Source organism: Physeter macrocephalus, chromosome 16 (assembly GCF_002837175.3).
Source record: "Physeter macrocephalus isolate SW-GA chromosome 16, ASM283717v5, whole genome shotgun sequence".
Classification (NCBI taxonomy): Eukaryota; Metazoa; Chordata; class Mammalia; order Artiodactyla; family Physeteridae; genus Physeter; species Physeter macrocephalus.
This window is the reverse complement of record NC_041229.1, coordinates 57,866,137-57,892,966: the sequence shown is the minus strand read 5'-3', so window position 1 is coordinate 57,892,966 and position 26,830 is coordinate 57,866,137. Positions and strand designations below refer to the sequence as shown.

Sequence of the window (26,830 nt, the reverse complement as noted above, 5' to 3'; positions counted from 1 at the left end):
GCCGTCAGCTCCAGCCAATCGGCTTCGGACAAGTAGGAGGGGAGGGAGACGCAGAAGCGAGCAAGCAAGATGGCGGCGGCGGCTGCTCAGGGAGGGAGAATTGGTGGTGGCGGAGGCAGTAGTGGGGCTGGCAGTGGTTCCAGCTGTGGGACAGGCAGTAGCCGCAGCGGCTTGCTGGACAAGTGGTCCCAGCTGTGGGACAGGCAGTAGCCGCAGCGGCTTGCTGGACAAGGTGAGAAGTCGGTTCTTGGGGGCAGGCGAGGCCTGGGGACGCCCGGGAGGCGGCGAGCCCCCTTTGCCATCCTCGCCCCCCTTCTGCGGCTTCCCAGGGGGAGTTCTCGTCTGGCCCACCGTGGGAACCCTACGGGCGCTTGTAGCCAGCTCCCTACACATCTCAAACCCGGGCTCTCTCCTCTTTAGGACTTCTTTCTTTCTCGGAAGTGTTCGGTCCTTAATGCCGGCCACTACAGCTTCTTAGGAATATTCGATTATTCTCACATTTCAGTGCGGCCATCGCTTTTCCTTCGTGGTGCTGGGGACCACTGTTGAATGTGCCTATTTCACCGACAGGGAAATGTGAATCCTGACTGAATGAAAGCCGGTGTTCGAAGTCAGTAGTCTCCAATCTTCCCATCACGACCGCCACACTTGCGTGCTGCTACAGATTCCACAGTGCTCTTGGCCTTTTGCTTACTGAAGTTTCTAGGCGTTTTATCTCGATACCCCGAATACTGAGCTTCGAGTATTGACTTCCCCTACGCGCTGACAGGGAGCCTTTAAGATTTATTTTTCCTCTCCTTCACCCTCCCCCTTCCTTCCCTCCCCCCCTCCACGCCTGCCACCAAGTGCCCTAGGTGAATCGTATTCATGAGCTTGCTGCCTGTTCAGGCTTACCTCTTCTCCCCCTCCACCCATCCAGTTGTGTTTTTTTGTTTTGTTTTTTGTTTGTTTGTTTGTGTTAATGTGGTCCTAACCACAAGGGCTTAAAAGAAAAGAAAAAAAGGAAGATTCTTTTCCTGGGTTGGCCCTTCTTGCCCTTTGCATAGCATCTTGAGAGAAACAGTTGCGTGTAGGTCTGGGTCCTAGTACTGGTTCTGCCTCTAATTAGCTGTGTGACCTTGAAATGTGCTTGTTCTCCCTGTGTTTTGTTTCTTCATCTGTAAAATGAGGGACTTAGCCTTAAATGTACCCTAAGGTTCCTTCCAGTTCTCTCATTGTAGGGCCCTAAGCCAGTTTGATGAGAAATGTTAAGCATGGGGTCTTTAACCTAGTAAATAGTCAGGATTGTTTACTTTAATTGAAAACAGTTTTCAGGCTTCTCTGTGCTTAACACACGGTAGGTGCTTAAGAAATGAATACATGATCATATTGAGGGGTTTGGATCCAGATCTTTTTGCTTCTCTTTTTGGGTGTCATTGGTTTTGAATTACATGGTTCTCACACTTTTAACCCTTCTTAAGAGATAGGACATGTTCTGGGATTTGGGATGGTAAATCGCTCCAAGGAGTGTGAAAGTGTTGAGAATTGATGGTCATTTTCATACACAGATCCTGCCTTCCTGCTGGGTGAACACCTCACGGCCTATGTTTATTCTGTCCCATTGAGTGCTCTTGCTCTTTGCTCCACTTGGATCATCACCAGCAAACATTAAGCATGGACAGTCTGCTAAGGCAGTGATTACTGAAAAGTGTATGGCATCAGTGTGTTTTGGAAGAACCTGCGTTTGGGGGTCATAAGATTTGGGCTTTGATGTAGATCTGCTGGTTTCAAACTGTATGAAGATTGGCAAGTCAGTTAACCTCACCAAGCTTCCCTTTCTTCACCTGAAATATTAGGGATTTTGAGAGAATCAAATGAGATGATATACATTAATGATCTCTGTAACCTATAGTATCTAATACAGAGGTGTGATGGCAGAGGAAAAAAATCAAGAATCCTACTGTCAGAAAGTACTCAGTATAGCTGAGTATAGAACATGGGGTACCCAAAATATTAAGAATAAAACTATTTGGTATTCACATGTGTACTTTTTACAGAAGTTAAAGTGAGAGAATGATCCCTGAGATCTAATTGATAAGGGGATGAGAGCCCTAGGGAAAGACCTCATGTTTGAGAGTGGAACTGGGACCTTATTTTGAGAGAGAGACAAGAGACAGATGGCATACCAGTTAAGAATGTCCTTGAACAAAGGTACACGGTGCCTGATGTTTCTCAGGTACTGAGTTGACTGACTGTTCTCTAAAACAGGGGTCCCCAACCCCCAGTTCCTGTTAGGAACTGGGCCGCACAGCAGGAGGTGAATGGGGTGCCAGCGAGCAAGGCTTCGTCTGTCGCTCCCCATCGCTCACATTACTGCCTGAACCATCCCTGTCCACCCACCCCAGTCTCTGGAAGAATTGTCTTCCACGAAACTGGTCCCTGGTGCCAAAAAGGTTGGGCACCACTGCTCTAAGAGACCTGTAATGACAAATAGGTAGAATCAGATGAAGAAGGGCATGGATTACTTGAAGTAGAAGTAGGAAGGAAGCCTGTTGAAGGTTTTTGAGCCTAATATATAAAGTGGTCTTAGAAAAGTTACTCAAATAGTTTGGAGTGGTAGAAATTAGAAGTCTTCTAATAAGGCCTCATACCATACTAGTATATGGGGTTTAATATAAAAAGAAAGACAAGTTTGAGTTTTGGTGCAGCATGTTAAAAACTACGTGGTCTTGGATAAGTTATGATATCACTGAACTTAAATTTCCTTATGTGTACGTTGTGGATGCCCATACATATGGTAGGCTTGTTGTAAATATTAAGTCATAATATTGGTAAATGTTCTTTGTACAGGGCTATAAAAATAGAATGATAAGGTGAGGAAAACCCTAACTTGAGTAGCAGAGATAGATAAAAGGCCTCAGAAAGGAGCACTTGGCAGAATTAACTAAGAAGTGAGGGGCCGAGGAGAGAGAAAATAAGTCAGTAGCTGTTTAGGTGCTTTTTCTTGGAGAACTTCATTTCAGCCTTACATTGAGTTGTTTTTCCTCTGAAGTCTCTGGCATTTATTGCACATGGGAATTAAGCTGTCACTGAATATGACATACTGTTTTATATTGTTCTACCAATTTGTCCAGTTTCCCGTGAGACATTCTCTATAGTGATCAACAAAGAATAAATACTTGGAGCATTGAATTTAGCAGAGAAAAAACTTCAGATCTGCCACTCCAGTCTTCAGAAACAGCTTTAGAGGATGATGCCTCTATTTGTTTGAAAACTGAGGGTACTGTGGAAGAGAAAATGGGGAAAAAATGTTACTCTCAGTGGAGCAGGAGCTGAATGAATAGAGAAGCTTTTGCTCTGTGGGAATGAGAGGCTGTTACCTTACAGTTTCTTTAATTTGATTTGTTTTGATTTTTTGGAGGGTTTTTATTTTATTTCTTGCAGCTTTGGTTTTACTTGCCATGAAGAAATGTAATAAAGAGATGCAAATGTGCTTGTAGTTTTCCCTAAGCAGATGTGAGTTTCTGCTTCTATGAAACTGACTTTGAGAACAAAGCGATTTTAGTTTCCTGATCTGAAAGATAGGTATGCAAATATAACCTTCCATCACAGAAAACTTAGATCATTGCGGTAAGTTATTTTTCCCAAAATACATCAAAGCATTTTGTTCTACGTAGTAGACTATAAAAATTGTTTGCTTAATTTGTTTTGGCTATTAAAATTGACATGTGGCATTAAAGCATGCTTTCCAGAACTATATTCAAATTCTTTTTTTTTTTTTTTGAGGTTCGCGCGCCTCTCACTGCTGTGGCCTCCTGTTGCGGAGCACAGGCTCCGGACGCGCAGGCTCAGCGGCCATGGCTCACGGGCCTAGCCGCTCCACGGCATATGGGATCTTCCCGGACCGGGGCATGAACCCGTGTCCCCTGCATCAGCAGGCGGATTCTCAACCACTGTGCCACCACGGAAGCCCTATCCAAATTCTTTTAACCTCATAGTTGGATTTCTGTCTCCTGGCTGGATTTTTTTTTGGCTATTAAAATTGTTTTGGCTATTAAAATTGACATGTGGTATTAAACCATGCATTCTAGAAGTTATATCCAGGCCCTTTTAACTTCATACGTGGATTTCTGTCTCCTGGCTGAACTGTCAGCCTGATCTTAAAGTACAGCTTTTTACCTTAGTAGCTGAGAACATAGGTTCTGGAGCCAGGCTGGCTGGCTGGCTTTGAATCCTTGCTCTGCCACTTAACAGATATATGTTCTTGGGCAAGTTAATAAATCTCTTTGTATCTCAGTTTCCTCATCTATAAAGTGGGGATAATAATAGTATTTACCTTAAAAAGTGGTTTCTGGCACATAGTAAGCACTCAGCAAAACATGTATAGCTGCTACTAACTAGCTTGTTACTCTGGATTTCAGCTTCCTTAGATAATATTTTTTATAACATATGAAGACTGTCTACATCAGACTCTCTTGGGGTTTTAGTTAAAAATACAGATTTCTGGACCTCATCCCGGACCTGAATCAGATTCTCTGGGGGTGGGGCCTGGACAGCTGCATGTTTTCACACATAGCTGTTTATTTATTTATTTCCTCTACATTTTAACAGTTACATCCAGGTTGAGAACTAAGGGGTTTTTTTCTTGTTTGGTTTTTAACTATTCTGCTTAATAGTGATTTCTTGAAAATGTTTATAATGAAGAGACCTTGAAGTTCATGTGTTCAGCCTCCTCATTTTATAGACATGGACGCAGTTGGAGAGGGGAAGATGAAGCAACTTGTCCAAGAGCACACAGCGAGTTAGTTACAATTCCAGAACCTGGCTTCCCAGCTCTTAAGCCAGTACTCTTACCTTACTTAGTGTGTTGCCTCTCATACTGGAGCAGACCATGTGCTAGCTAATGTAGTAGTGGAAAGAGCATCTGTTTTGAGGTTGGAAGACCTAGGCTGAAGCCTTGGCTTTGTCACTCACCAACATGTGTCCTTAGGTCATATATACTCTTTTGCTCTCTTCGATGGGATCTTAGCTTGCCATACTTGAACAGGGTAGTATGCCTGTACCCTAACCCAGCTCTGACAAAGAGGGTGAACAGTTTTATGGCAGTACTGTGATGTGTGTGTATGTGTTTAAAGAAACAAGATGCAGGCTTTTAATACTGTTTTGCAAACTAAACTTTAAAAGCATCTCAAAACTCATTATTTTTGACTTCATCAAAATTAAAAACCTTTTCGTATCAAAGGACATTATCAAGAAAGTGGAAAGACAGTCCACAGCATGAGAGAAAATGTTTGCAAATCATATATCTGGTAAGGGTCTAGTATCTAAACTACATGAAGAATCTTACAACTCGATAATAAAAAGACAAACCACTTTTTAAAAGAATAAAGGATGTCGGACTTCCCTGGTGGCGCCGTGTTTAAGAGTCTGCCTGCCAACGCAGGGGACATGGGTTCGATCCCTCTAGGAAAATCCCACATGACGCGGAGTAACTAGGCCCATGCGCCACAACTACCAAGCCTGCGCTCTAGAGCCCACGAGCCACAACTGCTGAGCCCATGCACCACAACTACTGAAGCCTGCACTACTAGAGCCTGTGCTCTGCAACAAGAGAAGCCACCGCCATTAGAAGCCTGCACACTGCAACAAAGAGTAGCACCCACTCGCTGCAACTAGAGAAAGCCCGCGTGCAGCGACGAAGACCCAGTGCAGCCAAAAATAAATAAATAAGTAATTTTTTTTTTAAAAAAAGGACCTGTCATTGCTTCCCCAACATTGATTTTTAAAAAAGCAAAAAAAAAGGATAAAGGATGTGAATAGTCATTTCTCCATAGAAGATATACAAATGGCCAGCAAGCACATGAAAAGATGCTCAACACCATTAGTTATTAGAGAATGCAAATCAAAACCACAATGAGATACCAGTAGTATGGCTATAATAAAATAAGAAAAATAACCATTATTGGTGAAGATGTGGAGATATTGGAACCCTCCTACATTTCTGATGGAAATGTAAAATGATGAAAGTTAAGAAGAGTTACCATATGACTCAGCATATCCCACTCCTAGTTATTAACTCAAGAGAATTGAAAATGTGTGTCTACACAAAAACTTGTACACATGATCATAGCAGCATTATTCACAATAGCCAAAGGGTAGAAGCAACCCATAAAAGTGTGGTATATCCATGCGGTAGAACATTATTTGGCCATAAGAAGGAATGAAATACTGACACACGTTACAACATGGATGAACCTTGAAGATGTTATACTAAGTGAGAAAAGCTAGTTCCAAAAGGCCACATATTATATGATTCATAGATATGAAATGCCCAGAATAGGCAGATCCATGCAAACAGTAGATTAGTGGTTGCCAAGGCTGGGGGTGGGGTGGCAGTAATTGGAGTGACTGCTTATGGAATAGGGTCTCTTCTGGGGGTGATGAAAATGTTCTGGAATTAGATGGTGATGATTGCACAACCTTGTGAATATAATAAAAACAACTGAATTGTACATTTTAATTTATTTTTATAATTTATTTATTTTTGGCTGTGCTGGGTCTTCGTTGCTGTGCGGCTTTCTCTAGTTGCGGTGGGTGGGAGCTACTCTTTGTTGCAGTGCGCAGGCTTCTCATTTTGGCTTTTCTTGTTGCAGAACACGGGCTGTAGGCACGTGGGCTTCAGTAGTTGTGGTGCGCAGGCTCAGTAGTTGTGGTGCATGGGCTTAGTTGCTCCGTGGCATGTGGGATCTTCCCGGACCAGGGCTCGAACCCGTGTCCCCTGCATTGGCAGGCAGATTCTTAACCACTGTGCCACCAGGGAAGGCCAGAATTGTACGTTTTTAAATGATTAGTTTTATATGTGAATTAGATCTCAATTTTAAAAACATTCTTTTTATCTTTACAGGGTTTATGGAGTAACCTTTAAAGCTTCAAACTATTATTTTTTTTAACTATTTACCACTATATACACAGTGGTATCAAAGATTTTAACAACCTCTATCAGCCCAAGTCCCTTCTTTAGCTGTTGCCTGCACCATTTCTCTGTTCTGACCTCTGTCTTGTCAAATCTCAGTAGTGGTTTTTCTTATTACCTGGCCTTGAGTATTTGACTCATGGATCACTTCTTTCTTGAAATATTGTCTTTATGTGGCTTCTAGAATACCACTTGCCCTGGTTTTCCTCCTTCTCCACTTATCTGTCTTTATTGTTGTTATTTTTTCTTCTGACTTGTAAATATCAACAAGCCCCTGGCCCTCTCCATGTATACTCATCCCAAGGAGATAAACAGTGTCATGGCTTAAATTCCATCTTTAAGTTGATGACTTCCACATTTATATTTACAACCTAGACCTCTCCTCTGAGCCCAGATTTATATGTCTAAATGCTTACTTGCCATCTCCACTTTGATATCTGTTAGGTATGTTAGACTTAAGTAGCTAGAGCCAGTCTACTTACCTCCAGTTACTCTGGTGTTGCCACTAATACTCATGCTCATAATTATCGTGTGGTCATTTCTAACTTCCAACTTAACTCCAGTGATAACTGCAGCCAATAATAAGCCACTATTAAGCAAGTAATTTTCTTTGCAGTATTTCTTGCCCATTTTTATAAAAAATAGATGGAAATTGAAGATTAACTATGTTGCTAGGAGCTATAATATCTCTCTTTGAGATATCCTGGTATTTCTTAATTGGAATCTAAATTAGATGATAGTAAGCATTCTCAAGACAGACATCGTTTGCTCCCCAAATTGAACATTTTTTCCTTATTTTGAACTTACTGCTTTCTGATCTTTTGCCAAATGAGTGCATATGGGAGGTAGGGGTATGTATTTTCAACTCAAATAGTATCTCAGCTTCTGAGTCTGCCATCAGTTTTCATAATCTTATTTTGGTTTAGAAAATTCTGAAATCAATGTAACTGTAGAGCTTAAACATCTCAAACTCATCATATACTAATGGATATTTCTCCTTTTTCCTCCTCTGTTCCTTCTCTTGGAAAACAATATGACAGCTCAGAGAGTTATCTAAGCCCGAATTCTAGTAGAATGGTCATCTCTATCTTCTCTCTTTCATGTTTCTTGTAACTAGTCTGATGTTAAGTCCTGCCAATTCTACCTCATAAATAATCCCCTTTCATCCCTTTGCTGCTGCTCTAATTCAGGCCCTGCATCTAAATTAGGCCCCATCTGATGTGTTTATCTCCAGTGTTACTCCCCTCCAGACCATCTGCTAGGTTGCCACTAAAAATGACTTTTTTAAAAAACGTGTTTGATTGTGTTGTTCACCTGCTTAAAATATTCTCCACTGCTTGTTTCGGAATAAGGTCCCAAGTCCCCTAGCCTAGTAAATAAGGCCATCTAGGATATGCTCCCTCTGTCATGTGCCTCATCTACTACCTTCCCCCTTTGCAGCCTACATCCACTTTGTAAACAGAGAGAGACCAAAGAAGAGAGAAAAAAGGTTTATTAATTTTTCTTAGAGCCATGCTCAGTTCTTTTAAAATCAGAGCAGGGTCCTTCCATTGGCACAGCTCACTTCTGGTATCCTTCATCTCTTCATTGTGAATTGAGGAATCCTTTGAGTCTTACTGCCCAGTTGTCAAGCTAAGGAACTTTATGAAGCAATCCACTGAGGTCTTTATCACTGCATAACTTTACTTCTGTTTTCACTGCTACTAAAATCTTTTTATTATTCACATTTGCAGTGGAGAATAACTGAAGTGAGTCTTTGTAATGTTCTATCAAAGCCATCAAATGCCTAATTTTTGCGTATGGTTCATCATCCAGGTCTGGCATCAGTGTGCTGGTTTGATAAAGTGTTTTATGTTGATAGTGGCAGGGAAGTAATTTCTTTAAGATAGGACTTTTTGAACTATATTTTCAGTCAAATAGCAGTTGGTTTTAAATGGAGAATTCGAAATATTTTGTATCCTGCAGGTTTTGTTGGCATATTCAAGATTAAAATCTTTTAAAGATTTTTTTTTTGTTATTAACTATAACTTATTAGATTAGAATCAAGATACTTTGTATGGCTGTCACTTCAGGGGTCTGTGTCCTTTTGTTTTTATGGCTAATAATTCCTTTCCTTATATTTTGTAGGAAGCAGTGTAGAATAATGAAAGAGCACGGGTTTTGAAATTATGAAAGCTTGATTGAGTCCCAGCTTTACCACTTCCTAGCTTTCACCTTGGGCAAATTTCTTAAACCCTTAGTGTTATCTGTAAAAGGAGGATGCTAGTCAGTTTGGGCTGCTCTCACAAAAATACCATAGACTAGATAGCTTAAACAACCAAAATTTATTTCTCACAGTTTTGGAGGATGGGAGGGCTGAGATCAGGGTTCCAGAATGGTTGGGTCTAGTGACAGCCCTCTTAACTGGTTACAGACAACTTTCTTGTATCCTCACATGGTTAAAACAGAGTAAAAGCAGGTTCTCTCATGTCTTTTTATCAGGGCACTAATCCCTTTCATGAAGGCTCTACCCTCATGACCTAATTACTTCCCAGAGGCACCACCTCGTAATACGGTCACATTGTGGTTTAGGATTTCAGTTTACAAATTTGGGTGGTGGGACGAGGGTGGAGATGATGGACAGGGGCTGGAATAGTAAACCAAGAAAAGAGTAAGGCATGGTATCTAAGAAAAGGGGGATTAGCCTAAGAGGAGGTTAAGGGAACTCCCCGGGTCATAGTAAAGGGAGATTCCAGGATGACAGTTAATACAGCAGGACTGGAAAGAAATCCACCTAGATTGAAGCAGTCCAGAAGGCTCCAAGAGAGATTTCTCCAGGAAGATGAAATTCACAGAATGCTGAATATGATTGCAAATATTAAAAGGAGAGTTAAACAATTGAGGTAGAATTTGAGAATATATTGGTGAGAAATACATTGTATGATTACAAATAGCAACAAAAACAATAGTAGCTCCAAGAAAAGCAAAAAGCTATGCAGGAAAGAAAAAGTAATCCTAATATACATGACTCATCTGTGAATAGCATTTATGGTCGTCATATTGTAAACTCCAAATAATGATCTAGCAAAAACTAAGGTATGAGACCAAATCAATATTGATCTACTATAACTATATTAAAAAGATGGTGAGGGAGGAGCAGGAAAAATAAATGTGAAAGTGGCAAGGGATGAAGTAGTTAAATCTCATCTTTCATGGTGAAAAGTCAATAGATTTAATGCTGAGAACTGAAAATAATAATATAAACTTTTTTTTCCGCAGAGATGTGGATACCCAAAATATCAGCCAAAGGAGTTGAAATTAGTGCCTGTTTCTGGAGAGTGAAAAATGACAATAGAAAGAGTCTTAAGGGGAGGGGAAGCAGGACTGCTATTTTTTTTTAGTAACTTACAGAACTCTTTAAACTATGTATATATATGTATGATGTTGGTGCAAATAATAACTAAATAAGTCAATACTTGTGATTGTTGATTGTGCTCAATATACACATATGTATAATACACAGGAGGGAATGAGGGGAAGAGGAATTGTGTGCAGAGTTACCACATCCTTACAAAAGGAAGGTAATTTGCACTTAGGGTTGAGGAAGAGAAGAGTGAGGAAAAGAAGATAGTTTTTAAAATACCCTCAATAGCAATAGAGAGTACATGACCAGTATCATACACTTTAGTTGATGGGCAGTTTTTGAGAATGATGGAAAATGTCCATCTTCCTGCCTTTTTTCCAGATGTGTCTCTGTACTACAGCGGAGATGCTATTTGCTTTGATATAGGCTAAGGTTTTTCATTTACACAGAACGGATGATGCTCCTATCTCTTCAGAAATCAATTATAAACTTTCTTGTTTATGTAATTCACTGGAAATGTTCCTGTTCCACTTACTGAAGATCCTTCTAGGTACCAGTGGAGTTAGAGCTGAGACTATTTTAGCACATGTTGTAATGGCTTCTTCTGTGTTTTATCCCCCAAAATTGCCAAGAAGTTATCCTCTGAATTGTAGAGGCAAGTTTCTTTTCTGTGATGCACTGCAGGTAGTGATGGGTGGCTGGGTTTCTCTGAGAACATAATTTTTTTTTTTTTTTTGGAACCAGCCAAAAAAATTTTAATGACTTTGATTCACAAATAATTCAAATTCTGTTATGGATTCTGGCTATACAAGTTCTTTCTTTTGCTTGCTATTGTCAAAATGGGATTTACTAAACTAAGTGTAAGTGAGCTGTTTAGCTAGATAGCCTGTGAATTTCTTCTTGGTTCAATTTGTATTTTTAAAATTAAGTGTCATGTTTGATTTGTAGGCTGGCAGGCTATGAGAATCATCATTACAACATGCTTCCACTAGTGATTTTCTCAAAGAAAATTCTTGTTTTTATGAGACACAAAGGGGAAAGGCCTTGATTGAGTTTTAATCACTTGAGGTATGACTGTTTTAGTTCATGTTTTTTCCCCCAACAAACTTCACAGAATAGTTTTTCTTTTTTGTGTAATAGTATATAGAATCACAAAATTAAGTTTGATGAATTATATTTCTACACTCCTTTAAAATCTTCTCATGTTTTACAGATGTTTGTTCCATCTTTATTTCTTACATGCAGCATCTCTGAACTTGTTCTCAGTTAGAACAAAGTCATGTACCTAACTGGTGATAGGACTTAGTTCTAAATGTTCTTTCCAGCAGACTACACTGGATTTGCTGTTTTCCTACAGTTAAGACAGGCTGATAAAATATAAAAGTTGTTAGCAGACAAAAATGTATTAAAGGAGACCTTCGTCATTTTGTTAGCATCCGAAAGTTCATGGATGTATATTGTCTGGGTTTTGTGGTCACAGAATGAAAGGATGAATAAGTGCAATTCCCTTCTATTCCCACATTTTAGTAAAATGGGGATGGGATATTTGAGTTCACACTATAGTCTCTGCAGCCTATGTAAGTGTTCTGGTTTTGGCCTTGTACATTTGACTTTCTAGCACGGAGACTGGCAACATCATACGAGTACCACCTGATTCTAGTGACCTAGTCTCCTTCAACTTCATTTTCAAGTGTTTTGACTTTTAGCTGTCCAACATCAGAAGAGAGAATAAATGTTATACATACTTGAGAATGCTCTTAAGGAAGTAGTTCATTTTACTTTTAGTAAGATGCCGTATCTCTTAATGCACAACTTATCTGTTTGTTTTACAGTGGAAGATTGATGATAAGCCTGTAAAAATTGACAAATGGGATGGATCAGCTGTGAAAAATTCTTTGGATGATTCTGCCAAAAAGGTACTTTGTTTGGGGGTGGGGAGTGGGGAGTCTGTTAGTATGTATACAGCTGATGGCACATCTCTTCCAGGGTTTTTTCCTTCTATGACTTAGAATGACTTTAGTTTTCAGTGTTAGGAATTGAGCCAGAAACCATTTTCTAAAATCCTTACAGTGTATATAGGGGAACAGGTGTTAAAATATAATTGTTAGTTACGTCTAGTTTCTCTTGAGTCTCTAATTTTTGAATTCCAGAAAGCTGGTAATCTATCATTTTTGAGGTTAATTAGCCTAGAGGCAAGAGGGTTGAGGGACTATAGGACATTCAGCCATGATAGGTCATCTCTGTATTTTAAAAGGGAAAAGAAAAGTTTAGCTTCATTCTAGGGAGAAGATGAGGATTTAAAAAAAAAAAAAATTTATGAGAAGTTGATGAACTTTTTCTCTGGGATCTTTGTAAACAGGTTGAATCTTTTTTTTGCTCGGAGTGGCAAAATTCTGATTGGAGATAACAACTTGGTCATTTATATGATTAACATAACTTTCATCATGGAAATTAAGAATAAAAGCAGATACAAAGAGGGAGGTATTCCTATTAGCTTGCTTCCTTCTTCTTCTCACTAGGTACTTCTGGAAAAGTACAAGTATGTGGAGAATTTTGGTCTAATTGACGGTCGCCTCACCATCTGTACCATCTCCTGTTTCTTCGCCATAGTGGCTTTGATTTGGGATTATATGCACCCCTTTCCAGAGTCCAAACCTGTTTTGGCTTTGTGCGTTATATCATATCCTTTAAGTTCAGGTTTGTTTTCTACTGACAGGTTTTTAAAATCTCTACTGATACTCTTCTCTGCTCCTTACAAAAAAAAACCTTTCATCTTGGGGCCTGCTCATGTTACGATTTAACATTATGAAATGCGAGCATCTGTAAATTTATGTCAAAATTATCATTGATATTTTAGATTAAATACAGTTATTTTATCTTTAATTCTGTTTAGTTATTAATGTAGAGGTTATAATCCAAGTGTGAGCACCTAATAGGAAAACACATAGGAATAGTGAGACCCAGCTCTTCTCATTTCTAGCCTAGAACTTAACCCATTAGACCAGGTTGTTTCAAGCCACTCATGCCAGGGTATAGGTATACCTCACTTTATTGCACTTTGCTTTATTGTGCTTCATAGATAGTGCATTATTTTTTTTTACAAATTGAAGTAGCAACCCTGTGTGTTGAGCAAGTCTGTTGGCACCATTTTTCCAACAGCATTTGCTCACTTTGTATCTCTGTCACATTTTGGTAATTCTCACAATGTTTCAAACTTTTTCATGATCACTATATTTGTTATGGCGATCTGTGATCAGTGATTTTACTATTGTAATTGTTTTTTGAGGCACCACAAACCACACGCATGTAAGACAACTAACATTTTAATTGATAAATGTTGTGTGTGTTCTGACTGCTCCAGACCAGCCATCTCTCCATCTCTCCCTCCTCTGGGCCTTCCCTATTCCCTGAGACACAGCAATATTGAAATTAGGCCAATTAATAACCCTTCATTGGCTTCTAAGAATTTAAGTGAAAGGAAGAGTTACATGTCTCTTACTTTAAATCAAAAGCTTAGAAATGATTACGCTTAGTGAGGAAGGTGTGTTGAAAGCCGATATAGGCCAAAAGCTAGGACTCTTGTGCTGGTTACCCAAGTTGTGAATGCAAAGCAAAAGTTCTTGAAGGAAATTGAAATTGCTACTCCAGTGAACACATGAATGATAAGAAAATGAAACAGCCTTAATCGGGATATGGAGGAAGTTTTAGTGGTCTGAATAGGAGATCAAGCCAGCTACAAGATTCCCTTAAGCCAAAGTCTAATCCAGAATAAGGTGCTAACTCTCTTCAATACCAAGAAGGCTGAGAGAGGTGAGGAGGCTGCAGAAGAAAAGTTTGAAGCTAACATGGGGTGGCTTATGAGGTTTAAGGGGAGAAGCCATCTTCATAACATAAAAGTACAAGGTGAAACAGCAAGTGCTGATGTAGAAGCTGCAGCAAGTTATCCAGAAGATCTAACTAAGATAATTTTTTTTTTTTTTTTTTTTTTTTTTTGTGGTATGCGGGCCTCCCTCTGCTGCGGCCTCTCCCGTTGCGGAGCACAGGCTCCGGACGCGCAGGCCCAGCGGCCATGGCTCACGGGCCCAGCCGCTCCACGGCATGTGGGATCCTCCCGGACCGGGGCGCGAACCCGGTTCCCCTGCATCGGCAGGCGGACGCGCAACCACTGCGCCACCAGGGAAGCCCCTAACTAAGATAATTAATGAAGGTGCCTATATATACTAAACAACAGATTTTCAATGTAGGTGAAACAGCCTTATATTGAAAGAAGGTGCCATCTAGGACTTTCATAGCTAGAGAGAAGCTTCATTCAAAGGACAGGCTGACTCACTTGTTAGAGGCTAATGCAGCTGGTGACTTTAAATTGAAGTCCTTGCTCATTTACTATTCTGAAAATCCTAGGGCCCTTAAGAATTATGTTGTATCTTCTCTGCCTGTGCTCTATAAATGGAACAACAAAGTCTGGGCGACAGCACTCCTGGATGACAGCACATCTGCTTACAACATAGTTTACTGAATATTTTAAGTCCACTGCTGAGATCTACTACTCAGAAAAAAGATTCCTTTCAAGATATTACTACTCATTGACAGTGCACTTGGTCATCCAAGAGCTCTGATGGACATGTACACCAAGATTAATGTTGTTTTCATGCCTGCTACATGACATCCATTTTGCAGCCCATGGATCAAGGAGTAATTTCAACTTCAGGTTTTATTATTTAAGAAATACATTTTGTAATGCTGTAGCTGCCTTAAATAGTGATTCCTCTGATGGATCTGGGCAAAGTAAATTGAAACCTTCTGGAAAGGATTCACAATTCTAGATGCCATTAAGAACATTTGTGACTTATGGGAAGCAGACAAAATATCAAACGTTAACAGGAGTTTGGAAGAAGTTGATTCCATCCCTCATGGATGACTTTGAGGGGTTCAGTACTTCAGTGGAGGAAGACGCTGCAGATGTGGAAACAGCAAGAGAACTGGAATTGGAAGTGGAGCCTGAAGGTGTGACTGAATTGCTGCAATCTCATGATCAAACTTTGACAGATGAGGAGTTGCTTCTTGTGGATGAGTACAGAAAGTAGTTTCTTGAGCTGGAATCTACTTCTGGTGAAGATGTGAAGATTTCTGAAATGACAACAAAGGATTTAGAATATTACATTAACGTAGTTGATAAAGCAACAGGGTTTGAGAGAAGATTGATTCTAATTTTGAAAGAAGTTCTGTGGGTGAAGTGCTATGAAATAGCACTGCATGCTACAGAGAAGTCGTTCATGAGAGGCAGTCAATGAATGCAGCGAGCTTCATCGCCTTATTTTAAGAAACCGCCACGGCCACCCCATCGCTGAGCAACCACCACCCTGCTCAGTCAGCAGCCATCTGAACGTTGAGGCAAGACCCTCCACCAGCAAGAAGATTACTACTCGCTGAAGGCTCAGATGATGGTTAGCATTTTTTAGCAATAAAGTCTTTTTCAATTAAGGTGTGTACATTGTTTTTTTTAGACATAATGCTACTACACACTTAATAGACTACAGTATATGTAAACATAACTTTCATATGCCCTGGGAAACCAGAAAATTTGTGTGATTCAGTTTATTGTGACACTCCTTTATTGTGATGGTCTGGAACCAAACCTGCAATGTCTCCAAGGTATACCTGTTTTAGGAAAGGATCAGATTTTGGAGGTTCAGATCTGTGTCAGGTTTCCTTGAAGCTGAGGGGCTAGACTGGGGGTTACTGAGCATGAGGTATAGGTGTGGCTTGTGTAACAGCTAGAGAACCTGGGTTTGAAATTTCAAGTTGTTTTTGTGATAATTACTTTTTGGAGACTGTTTGAATGCTGCTTACTTCTAAATATGAGTAATACACACTCAGAATTATTATAAAGATCAAATGAGAGATTTTATACTATATTTAGAATATAAAGTTAAATATGTTGATAGTTTTCTTGTGGTCCCTACTCCCTCCTCCCCATGTCAATCTATACATACTGAACCTCTCTCTCTCTTTTTTTTTTTTTTTTTTTTTGTGGTACGCGGGCCTCTCACTGCTTTGGCCTCTCCCATTGCGGATCACCGGCTCTGGACGTGCAGGCTCAGCGGCCATGGCTCATGGGCCCAGCTGCTCCACGGCACGTGGGATCTTCCCGGACCGGGGCACAATCCCGTGTCCCCTGCATCGGCAGGCGAATTCTCAACCACTGCGCCACCAGGGAAGCCCTGAACTTCTCTTTTTAACTTAAAAAATATATTGAATGTCTTTCCATATTAGTATATATAGGACTACCTCATTCTAAATAGCCACCTCGTGCTATTGCATGTCTGCTATGTACTGATATGTACCAGTTGTTGAAAACAGATCGTTTTGGTAGGCAGTTTACTTTTCATAACAATCTTACAACCACCTGAAATATTTCTAAAAATTCCACTTTGGGGATTTTTCTTCAGAGGCAGTTAGAAAGCCATTGAATAAAGCAGGTCCTGATCAAAAGTGGTATTATCCAAATTGATCTCAGATCATAGTCACAGAATTTGTACCTTGACTGCTTACAGTATCAGATAAATCATCCCAGTATGAACTTTTTCACTATTAAGGCAGTTCAAAAGAATATGCCATAGGTTCTAGAGACAGTTCTCAAAAGAGTTCTAAAGATGTTTGGACAATGACAGCAACCTTATTATAATTATATGGCCTCCCAAGAGAACGGCCTTGATGGAATTTCATTTGTTTGATTATATTTGTTTAAAACAAAACAAGATCTTGCCATTTTTATAATCATGTCATTTTTATACGTAATAATAGTACCATTATAAATGTCTTCTGTGTGGTGTACACTAAAAATATATATACCATCACTAAATCTCATGACAATTCTAAAAAGTCAGTTTTATCCCCATTTTAGAGGTGACAGTATTAAGCCTTGGGATAAGGAGCAATTTGTCAAGGTTACATTGGTTAAAAGCCAGAGTTCAAATCTAGGACCACTTTACTCCAAAGCTCATACACTTTTTACTATACTTTCCTGCCTGTCCCTTTCATAAAATTTAAATGACACATGTACACAAAGCTCTTATGCCAGTTTCTGCCACACAGGTACTCCAGTATGATAGTTAATACTGTCAAAAACTGAGTATAGGGCTTCCCTGGTGGCGCAGTGGTTGAGAATCCGCCTGCCAATGCAGGGGACACGGGTTCGTGCCCCGGTCCGGGAAGATCCCACATGCCGCAGAGCGGCTGGGCCCGTGAGCCATGGCCACTGAGCCTGTGCGTCCGGAGCCTGTGCTCCGCAACGGGAGAGGCCACAACAGTGAGAGGCCCGCGTACCACAAAAAACAAAACAAAACAAAACAAAAACAACTGAGTATAATAATAAGCATACATGTATGGAGGAAGTAATTGTCCTTATAGTAGACTAAATTGTGGTAGTCGCCCAGCTAGCTCATTTGGTAGAGCATGAGACTCTTATAGTAAACTAATTTGAAGTCAGTTTTCCTCTTTTAATGACCCTTGAAATCTGTTGAGTGTGGTCAAGTCCACTGTGATTATTAGTTTTGTATTGTATGGAGAAATAAGCACAAGTCTTGACAAACTAGGCAATAGAGGATCTCTTTATATATGTTGTCCTTGAACAGAAAAGATGAGAGCCGATTTATGCCCTGTACCTTTTTCCTTTCTTGTTTTTTGAGATGTTCTTCGCAGAACTAACCAGAGAGAGCCTTGCTTCTCTTGCATAAGCATAAGGATGAAAATGAAATAGTTAAATTTTCAGTATTTTTACAGCAAGACAAAACTGTCTTCTTTAGGACTATCATTATGAAAGTTTTTGTAGCCCTTGCTTGTCAGTTTGTTTTATTTCTCTTTTGTGTGTATGTTTGTGTATTTTCCCCTTAACTTTATCTGAACCTATTTTGTGATGATGGGGATCCTGACCATTTATACCTCATATAAGGAGAAGAGCATCTTTCTCGTGGCCCACAGGAAAGATCCCACAGGGATGGATCCTGATGATATTTGGCAGCTGTCATCCAGTCTCAAAAGGTATGACTATCCTCACAGATTCTCAAATCCTGATGTTGGGTTTTCTCTGGGTGTTAGTCATTATCAACAGACTGTTGTATGCCTACTCTTTGCAGATCATAGTGCTAGTCATATAAAATGAAGAAAGGATTGTGAACTAGAAGGTTTTCCTTAGTATTGCACTTCTGAGATTCCATTATCACAGAAGTGCTCTGAGGATAAATTGTGGGAGAAAGTACGTTGGTGGAAGAATAAAGAATGATTCTCTTTTTCCTTGTGGCCAATAAACTGAGCCAATTAGAGAGCAGAACTATAAACTATATATGTAACTGTAAAGGTATGAAGTCAGTTGTCTTTGAAGAACCCCATTAGCTTCTGTGTCTTCTGTGATCCTGACTGCAGTCTGTGCAATCAGGAATCTCTGAAACAATGCACTGGGCAACTCAGAGAAGCACAATTCAATCAGCAATGGGTATAACTTTGTGCAGCTGACACCTCAGGTCTTTCTAGGTATCTAGAACTGGGTTCAAATTCCAGCTTGTCTCTTTCTAGCTGTGTGACTTTTGGTATATCAGGTAAACTATTTGAGCTTTAATAGAGTAAAAAATGACTCGTTCAGTTTTTTGAGGATGCCAACTGGTATATATAGTTGACTCTTGAACAACAGGTGTTTGAACTGCGTGGGTCCACTTATACATGGGCTTTTTTTTTTCCAATAGTAAATACTGAAGTACTGCACAATCCATGGTTGGTTGAATCTGCAGATTCGGAACTGTATATACAGAGGAACCACCTATATGGAGGAGTGACAATGAGTTACACATGGATATTCAACTGTGCAGAGCATCAGCACCCCTAATACCCTCTAACACCCTCCCCCCACCCCCATAGTGTTCAAGGGTCAACTGTATACCAAGCATTATGAGAGATGGCATCTGTTGAGCATTTACTATATACTGGGTATTGTGCCAACTTCACTGTCTCATTTAAACCTTAGAACAACCCATTTTAAAGATAAGAACCCAGGTTCAAAGGGTTTAATGAATTATTCCAGGGTTATAGAGCCCAAAAGTGAATTTAGCCCACATCTGAACTCATGCTCTCAGTCACTATCCTAAAAACACATAGTATAGTTCCTAGCACATAGTAGGCTCTCAAATTTTAAGTACAGTTACTCACATATATGAAGGTAAGTATAGCATCAACGCCAAACAGCCTCTCATTACCAGCTTGTGGAGATATCTGTAAGGAGGAGCAGACCTTCATTCTGATGTTGCACCTGAGTTCTTATCTCCTGGCAGGACTCATAGCTGCCATTTTGGTCTCAGCTGTCATAAATCTGCACCCTGTGCCAGGCCCCTAAAGCAGAGTTTCAGAATTCTAGACCCTAGCAACATCTTGATTTCATTATTTATATTCTGACTTAAGTATTTTTTAAACAGCTTTATTGAAATATAGTTCCCATACCATAGTTCACCTGTTTAAAGTAGTTCAGTGGTTTCTAGTGTTTTTAAAGATGTTTACAACCATCACCACCGTCAACTTTTATTTATTTAATTTTTGGCTGCGTTGGGTCTTCGTTGCTGTGCTCAGGCATTTTCTAGTTGCAGAGAGCGGGGGCTACCCTGCATTGCGGTGCGCAGGCTTCTCATTGAGGTGGCTTCTCTTGTTGCAGAGCACGGGCTCTAGGCAAGTGGGCTCAGTAGTTGTGGCTCGCGGGCTCAGTAGCTGTGGCTCGTGGGCTCTAGAGCACAGGCTCAGTAGTTGTGGTGCACAGGCTTAGTTGCTCTGCAGCATGTGGGATCTTCCCGGACCAGGGCTTAAACCTGTGTCCCCTGCATTGGCAGGCGGATTCTTAACCAGTGCGCCATCACGGAAGTCCCCCACAGTCAACTTTAGAACATTTTTATCCTCTCCAAAAGAAACTCTGTACCCTTCAACAATCATCTCCCTATCCCCTCATTCTCCCAACCCGAAGTAACCACTAGTCTATTCTGTACATTTCCCTGTTCGTTTATTTCATATGAATGGAATCACGTGTAATATGTGATCTTTCGTAACTGGCTTCTTTCGCTTAGCATAATGTTTTCAAGGTTCAGCCATGTTATCGATATTTCATTCCTTTTTATGCCAAATAATATTCCATTGCATGGATATACCACATTTTGTTTATCTGTTTATTAGTTGAGGGACCTTTGAGTCATTTTCACCTTTTGGCCTTTAAGAATAATGCAGCAATGAACATTCATGTACAAGTTTTTGTGTGGACAAATTCTCATATATCTAGGAGAGGAATTGCTGGATCATATGGTAACTCTTTTTAATTCCTTGAGGAACTGCCAGACTGTTTTCCAAATCTACTGCACCATTTTACAATTCCACTAGCAGTATATGAGGGTTCTGATTTTTTTCACATTCACTGCTGACTTTTACCAACTGCCACATTGTTGGTGCCTGTGGAAAGGAAATATGCCACCTCTGTTCCTTCTTGTTGTAGTGAAATACAGGCTCACTCCTCTTTCCTTAGAGATGGCTCCTGGCTCATTGGCACTCTCTTTAACATAGCTCCTTTCAGAAGGCTTGATTGATGATTTCAGTATCCAAGTAGATGATTATTCCAGTACTCTGGCCTCTTAGTTTTACTTCCTCTCCTCTGATTATCTTGTTTTCTGCCATGTCTTAATTACTTATTTCCCTGGACATACCCTAGATCTTGCTATTACTGATAACTAATTACCTTCAATAATTTCTTTTTTTTTCTTTTTTTGTGCGGTACGCGGGCCTCTCACCGTTGTGGCCTCTCCCATTGCGGAGCACAGGCTCCGGATGCGCAGGCTCAGCGGCCATGGCTCACGGGCCCAGCCGCTCCGCTGCACGTGGGATCCTCCCGGACCGGGGCACGAACCTGTGTCCCTGCATCAGCAGGCAGACTCTCAACCACTGTGCCACCAGGGAAGCCCAATAATTTCATTTTTAAGTATCCCACTCTTTGACCATTGCTTTATATTTTTCTAGTTTATCTCCTTCTTGTTCTCTTGTCCCAACAGTTCTTCAGCCCCAGTGGCATCCATAATCCATTGAGCCTACCACCTTTTCCCTGGTCCTCTTCTCTTCATTGTCTCACTTCCTCCTTACCTAACTTAGATTCCGTGGCATTTCTGTAGTGCAGTTACTCTCTCACTGTCCTAGAGGATCTTTCATACCTTCTTCTCTATCCTCAAACCTCTTGCCCTCCTCCCCCATTTCACTCTCGGCTTCTTTTGTTTCTGGGAAGATAGCACCAGTCAGAATTCTCCCATCGTTATCCACTCACAGTGCTCATCATACTCTACCTTCTTTCTCAGTTCCTATCTGAAGCCTCCTCTCCATTTGTCCACTAGATTCTATCCCTTCTCATTTACTTGATGTTTCCCTCTCTGCTTGGTTATTCTTTCTGGCATACAAATATGTTGTAATTTCTCCCACCTGAAAAAGTTGTTTTTCTTTTCACATATTTTCCTCACATGATCCTCTCATTTCTCTGCTCCCTTTTTTCTTCTCCCATCATCTTTTGAATTTGCTTTTCTTCACTTCTCTCTCCTCATTGTATTTGAGCTGTCAGCAGCATTTGAACAGTGGATCACTCTTTCCTTGTTAAACTGTTTTTTTTTTAAACTAGGCTTGTAGGAAACCGTAGTCTTCTAATTTTCTTCTTATCTTAGTGTCTCTGTTCCTTAGAGTCCTCTGTGATTCTTCATTATCGCCTGTCTCTGAATTTGAAATGCCACTAGTGCTTGTTCCTAGCAGCTCTTCTCTATTTATATTCACTTACTATGTGTAATCTTATCCAGACTTTCAGGACTTTAAATACCACCTATAATGATGAAGATCTCTAAGTCTGTATTTTCATCCTAGACCTTCTCCAAACTCCAGCTATGTCCCAGCTTTCTGTTTGACATTGGATCCTAATAAGCATCTCAAAATTAACATATCCAAAACCTAACTCTGCTATCCCTTACCTAAGCCTGCTTTTCCCCATCTAAATAGATGGCAGCTCCATCCTTCTAGTTACTCAGGCCAGAACTCTGGAATCATTTTGACTCCTCTGTCTCAATCCTCTGAATAGGTTGTCAGCAAATTCTGTCAGCTCTACCTTCTAATTATATTCATTCTAACCACTTACTATCTCCACTGCGGCCATCACCTCTCAATTAGGTTACTGTAACAATGTCCTAATGGACCTCTGCAGCTGCTCTCCCTGCCCACAGTCTCTTTCCAGTACAGTGAGCAGAATGATCCTTTTAAAACCTCAGGCAGATCAACCCAATCCTCAGCGCAAAATCCTCTCACATAGAGAAAGACTGAAATCCTAAGCATAGCTTAGAAGTCCATGCTTATCTATTCTTTGCAGCCCCACACCCATGGACACACACTCCGCATCTCCTGTGGCTTTTATCCTCTCCCTCTCCATTCTGTTTGCATTGGCCTCCTTTCTGTTCTTCAGACATTCTGGGCACGTGCTTGCCTCAGGGCCTTTGCATTTACTGTGTCCTCTGCCTGGAATATTCTTTTTCCAGATAGCTTGTTCTCTTACCTCTTTAGGCTCTGCTCAAACATCTGCTTAGTGAAGACTTTCCATATTTAAAAGAATATCATTTTTATTTTATTGTTCCCTCACATAGCAAAATAAAAGTCTCAAAAGACAGATTTGTCTGTTGTGTTCACTGATGTATCCTTAGCATCCCAAACTACCTGACATATATGGTTGGTCCTGAATAAATATTTGTTGAATTAATGAGTAACTTTTTAAAAATGCATTAGATCGTTTCCTGCCATCAGAGCCATGAAACTGGGCTCAGAAGTCCAAAAATTACCGTGATATCAGTTAGCAGCAGTTGATGAGAGCTTGAGAAAAATTTTTGAGGTGTTGAAAATATTCAAGGACCTTTACTCCTAGCTATCCAGGTTGGAAGTAACTGGCTAGACAACAATTTATTGAGCTATGATTTTTTTGAGCACTGGTTAATGATAGGCACTGTTATAACCATAACAGTGATCCTGAAAAATAGGTGGTGCTTTTCCTGTTTTAAACATGCAGAAAAAAGCAGAGGCTCAAGCCTCTGCTTCCTCTAAAGATAATACCAGCCTGACAGTCCACCGAATATGCCCTAATTAAATGAAGACAGAAACAGGTGGAGTTGGCGGGGAGAAGTGTCAGCCTGCCGGGGGGTGATGTTATAAATCCTCTTGAATGAGTAGAGGTAGTAAAAGCCTTCAAGATACCTTAAAGTGTAGCTAAGGGATCTCTGGAGTTCATGTAGTAAAAGATATCCCTGGCCTGGGATCAGGGTAGAACCTGGAGCTAGATTGATTACAGAGAACAAGGACTGAGCAGCCTGGAATTGGGGAACATCTGTGAAAACAAGGGTTCTTCATTTATCAGTAAAAATTTGATTGCCCAACAAACTCCAAGCTAAGAATAGAAAATAAGACAAAATCCTTGCCCTCAAGAATCCCTGAGACAGGGACTTGCCTGGTGATCCAGTGGTTAAGACTCCGTGTTCCCGATGTAGGGGGTACAGGTTCGACCCCTGGTCAGGGAAGATCTCTCATGCTGCATGATGCAGCCAAAAAATTTAAAAAATAAATTTCACAAGTGATACGTGAAAATTAAAAAAAAAAAAAGAATCCCTGAGACTAGTGAAGAGCAAAAGTACGTAATTATCATTTCAATAGGTAATTTCACTGACAGCATAGGAACCTGTCATTAGACCTAGAAGATGATAGGCACTCAGTATTTGGGTTGACTATTAATTGACGGTGCATGGATGACAAAGGCAAGACATCTAACCCAGTTTGGGAAGGTTTTCCCAGAAAAGTTCATGTCCAAGTATGAACTTAACAAATGGGAACATTTGTTATAGACAAATTAGTCTCACTAATCAGGTGAGACTGGAGAAAAGTGTCTACTAGGAATACCCTTCTAGCATAACAACGAAGCAAAGGCCAGCAGTGAGAGAAGATGGTCCGTATGGTTTAACAATCTATGACAAGGTAAAGGAGGCACATAGTAATTAAATCAGGGAGGACATGGCAACGGCTATGAACCAGAACTTCTATCCTGAAGGTGCCCTGGAATTTTTTTTTTTTCTGGAAAGGATAATGCTGTATGTTCCCTATATCACTGGTAGCCAGCTCAGCCCTATTTTTCAAAAACCCTTGGTGCTCTGTTGTAACTGACTGAATGTCTGTGTTTGGTTTTTGATTTGTTATCTTTGCTTAGGTTCGATGACAAATACACTCTGAAGCTGACCTTCATCAGTGGAAGAACAAAGCAGCAACGGGAAGCCGAGTTCACCAAATCCATTGCTAAGTTTTTTGACCACAGCGGGACCCTGGTCATGGATGCATATGAGCCTGAGATATCCAGGCTTCATGACAGTCTTGCCACAGAAAGAAAAATAAAATAGCCACTTCTAAAAGCAGCCATCTTTTGGCTGGATCATGCTGAATTGAGGGGTGAGGGAGAAAGAAACAGAGAACTTAATATGGATAAAGTAAGAAATGTAAAAAATGTCCGTTTTGTCTTGAAATTTTAGTCCATTCTGTATAAATAGAATTTTCTAGCTCAGATATGAGAAGTTGTAGCTCTGATATCTAGCTGTAGCCTCTTTGGTCTGCTGATTGCATTGTTTTGATTTGCTTTTCTGGAAAAGCATTTTTGCTAAAAACCGTACAGACTTCCTCCTTCATACCTAGCAGTACTTTATATAGTATAGCTTTGTGCCATGCAGCATTTGAAGACTCAGTTTTTAAAATTGTTAACCTGTTGCTGACTTTATTGTTTTAATTCCCATTTCAACAGCTGTTTCCCTTAATTCAGGATACAACTTCTTGTGTATGACAGTTTTCCTTCACACACCATTTTTGTGGGTGTGTATATATCTGACTTGGGGAGAATTGGGGGAAAAAAACCCACAGCTTTTTAATTTGTTTAAAAGAGACTTTCTGCCTGTTAACATTTTGTGCTCTTAACCAATTAAAGAAGCCAATGGTATTTTTAGTTTTATTTTGTCTATGTTTTCCACTAGTATATCCCTGTTGATTTGTTTGTGCCCTTTATCAACTGCCATTTTCTAAAATTTTTTTCAATAAAAGGAAAGAAGATGTGAAAAAATGGAGTCATAGTCTTGATGGAAGGAACAGAGCAGCACATGTTAACAGTCTTACTGCTATAGGTTCCTTTTGTTTCTAGGCTGTTCACTGGTCAGAGGCCCCTGGGAACCTGTAGGTGAGGAACTGCTAGCTTTCCAGTGATAACAGTAATGACACTCAGTACTTATTTTGTGCCAGGTAGTGTTCCAGGTACTTTACATGTATTAACTCACTAGTGCTCACAACTGTCCCAAGAAAGTAGGTACTGATATTAACTCCATTTTATAGATGAGGAAACAGAGGCACAAAAATTGAATAATTTATCACATGGCTAACGTTAGAGCTGGGATTTGAACCTGTTGTGTCTGGCTCCAGAGTTGTGAGCAGCACCGTTTCTAGTATTTTCCCACTATGGTCAGAGAAGAACTGAGCAGTTGCCCAGATCCTGTGACCTATAGGAATATTGTCCCTCTAGTCTTACATAAGTACAATTCCAGCTGAGCCTAAAACTATAATCGGCTTATAAGAAATTCCAGTTATCACATTTTCCTCTTTGACTTGGGAACATTGCCCTATTTAGCACCATGCAGTAGGGGACTGTAGAACATCACTAGACAGGGAGTTGAAGCCTTGGATTCTATACTCTGTTTCCATATGCCTTGGGTAGGCCGTGTAATTCTCTGAGCTTCTAGTTTCCTCGCCCCCTCCCCCCCGCCCCCAGGTGAAAATTCTATTCTGTCAGCTGCTTGAAGCTTTTGAAAGTGTAATCAGATAATCGTATTCTTACAGTGAAGAAGTTACTGTTAGACACAGGGGTCCCAAAGCTCATGGATATAGACAGGGAATAACCCGCTCCATGATGCCTCCTTGGAATTCTTTCACATCAGTTATATCGTTTTCTTTACATATATAAACATGTATTTTATATTTTTTTTATGAAAATTGAATTACGTTGAAATATGTTATTTTTTTTAACTTAATATTTCTTAGGTACGTTCCCTGTCAGTATATATAAGTCAAATGCATTTTCAATAGCTGCATTCCATAGTACTAATGGTTTTGATTTAACTATTTCCATATTAATTGATGTGTTTTTCTTCTAGTTTTTCACTATCCTAAGGAAGGAGTCAATAGAAGAGGGAATAGAAGAGGTCCTCAAGTGAGAGACAGAGACCTGAGTTTTCAGCTTTACTCTAATTTGTGACCTTGGGCAAATCTCATTTCTTCTCTAGGACTAAGTGTCTGAACCTGTCAAAGAGGTTTTAGATTATGTATACCTTGAGATTTATGAAGGCTCCTTACCCCCTAGAAATGCCTACATATAAAACATTTCTGATTACAAAGAATATGAATGCTATAATCCCTTAAATCTGCCCATAAAC

The 26,830-nt window shown here is 40.2% G+C and overlaps 1 protein-coding gene across 1 annotated transcript; it reads left to right on the top strand.

Annotated features, from left to right (window-relative positions):
- The first annotated feature begins 36 nt into the window (after positions 1-36).
- On the top strand, positions 37-25,455 carry SPCS2 (signal peptidase complex subunit 2). Its single transcript, XM_055091660.1, has 5 exons — positions 37-186; positions 12,131-12,211; positions 12,815-12,975; positions 18,201-18,335; positions 24,577-25,455. The coding sequence occupies exons 1-5, from the start codon at positions 70-72 to the stop codon at positions 24,761-24,763; spliced, it is 681 nt and encodes a 226-aa protein (XP_054947635.1). The 5' UTR covers positions 37-69; the 3' UTR covers positions 24,764-25,455.
- Positions 25,456-26,830: the final 1,375 nt, after the last annotated feature.

Bases quoted from the DNA above. Each gene is read 5' to 3' on its own strand.
- SPCS2 (XM_055091660.1), top strand. From the start codon at position 70: ATGGCGGCGGCGGCTGCTCAGGGAGGGAGAATTGGTGGTGGCGGAGGC. The intron at 12,976-18,200 runs ATATCCTTTAAG...CTTTATCTGAAC, and splicing joins TTGGCTTTGTGCGTTATATC to CTATTTTGTGATGATGGGGA. The intron at 18,336-24,576 runs GTATGACTATCC...ATCTTTGCTTAG, and splicing joins CTGTCATCCAGTCTCAAAAG to GTTCGATGACAAATACACTC.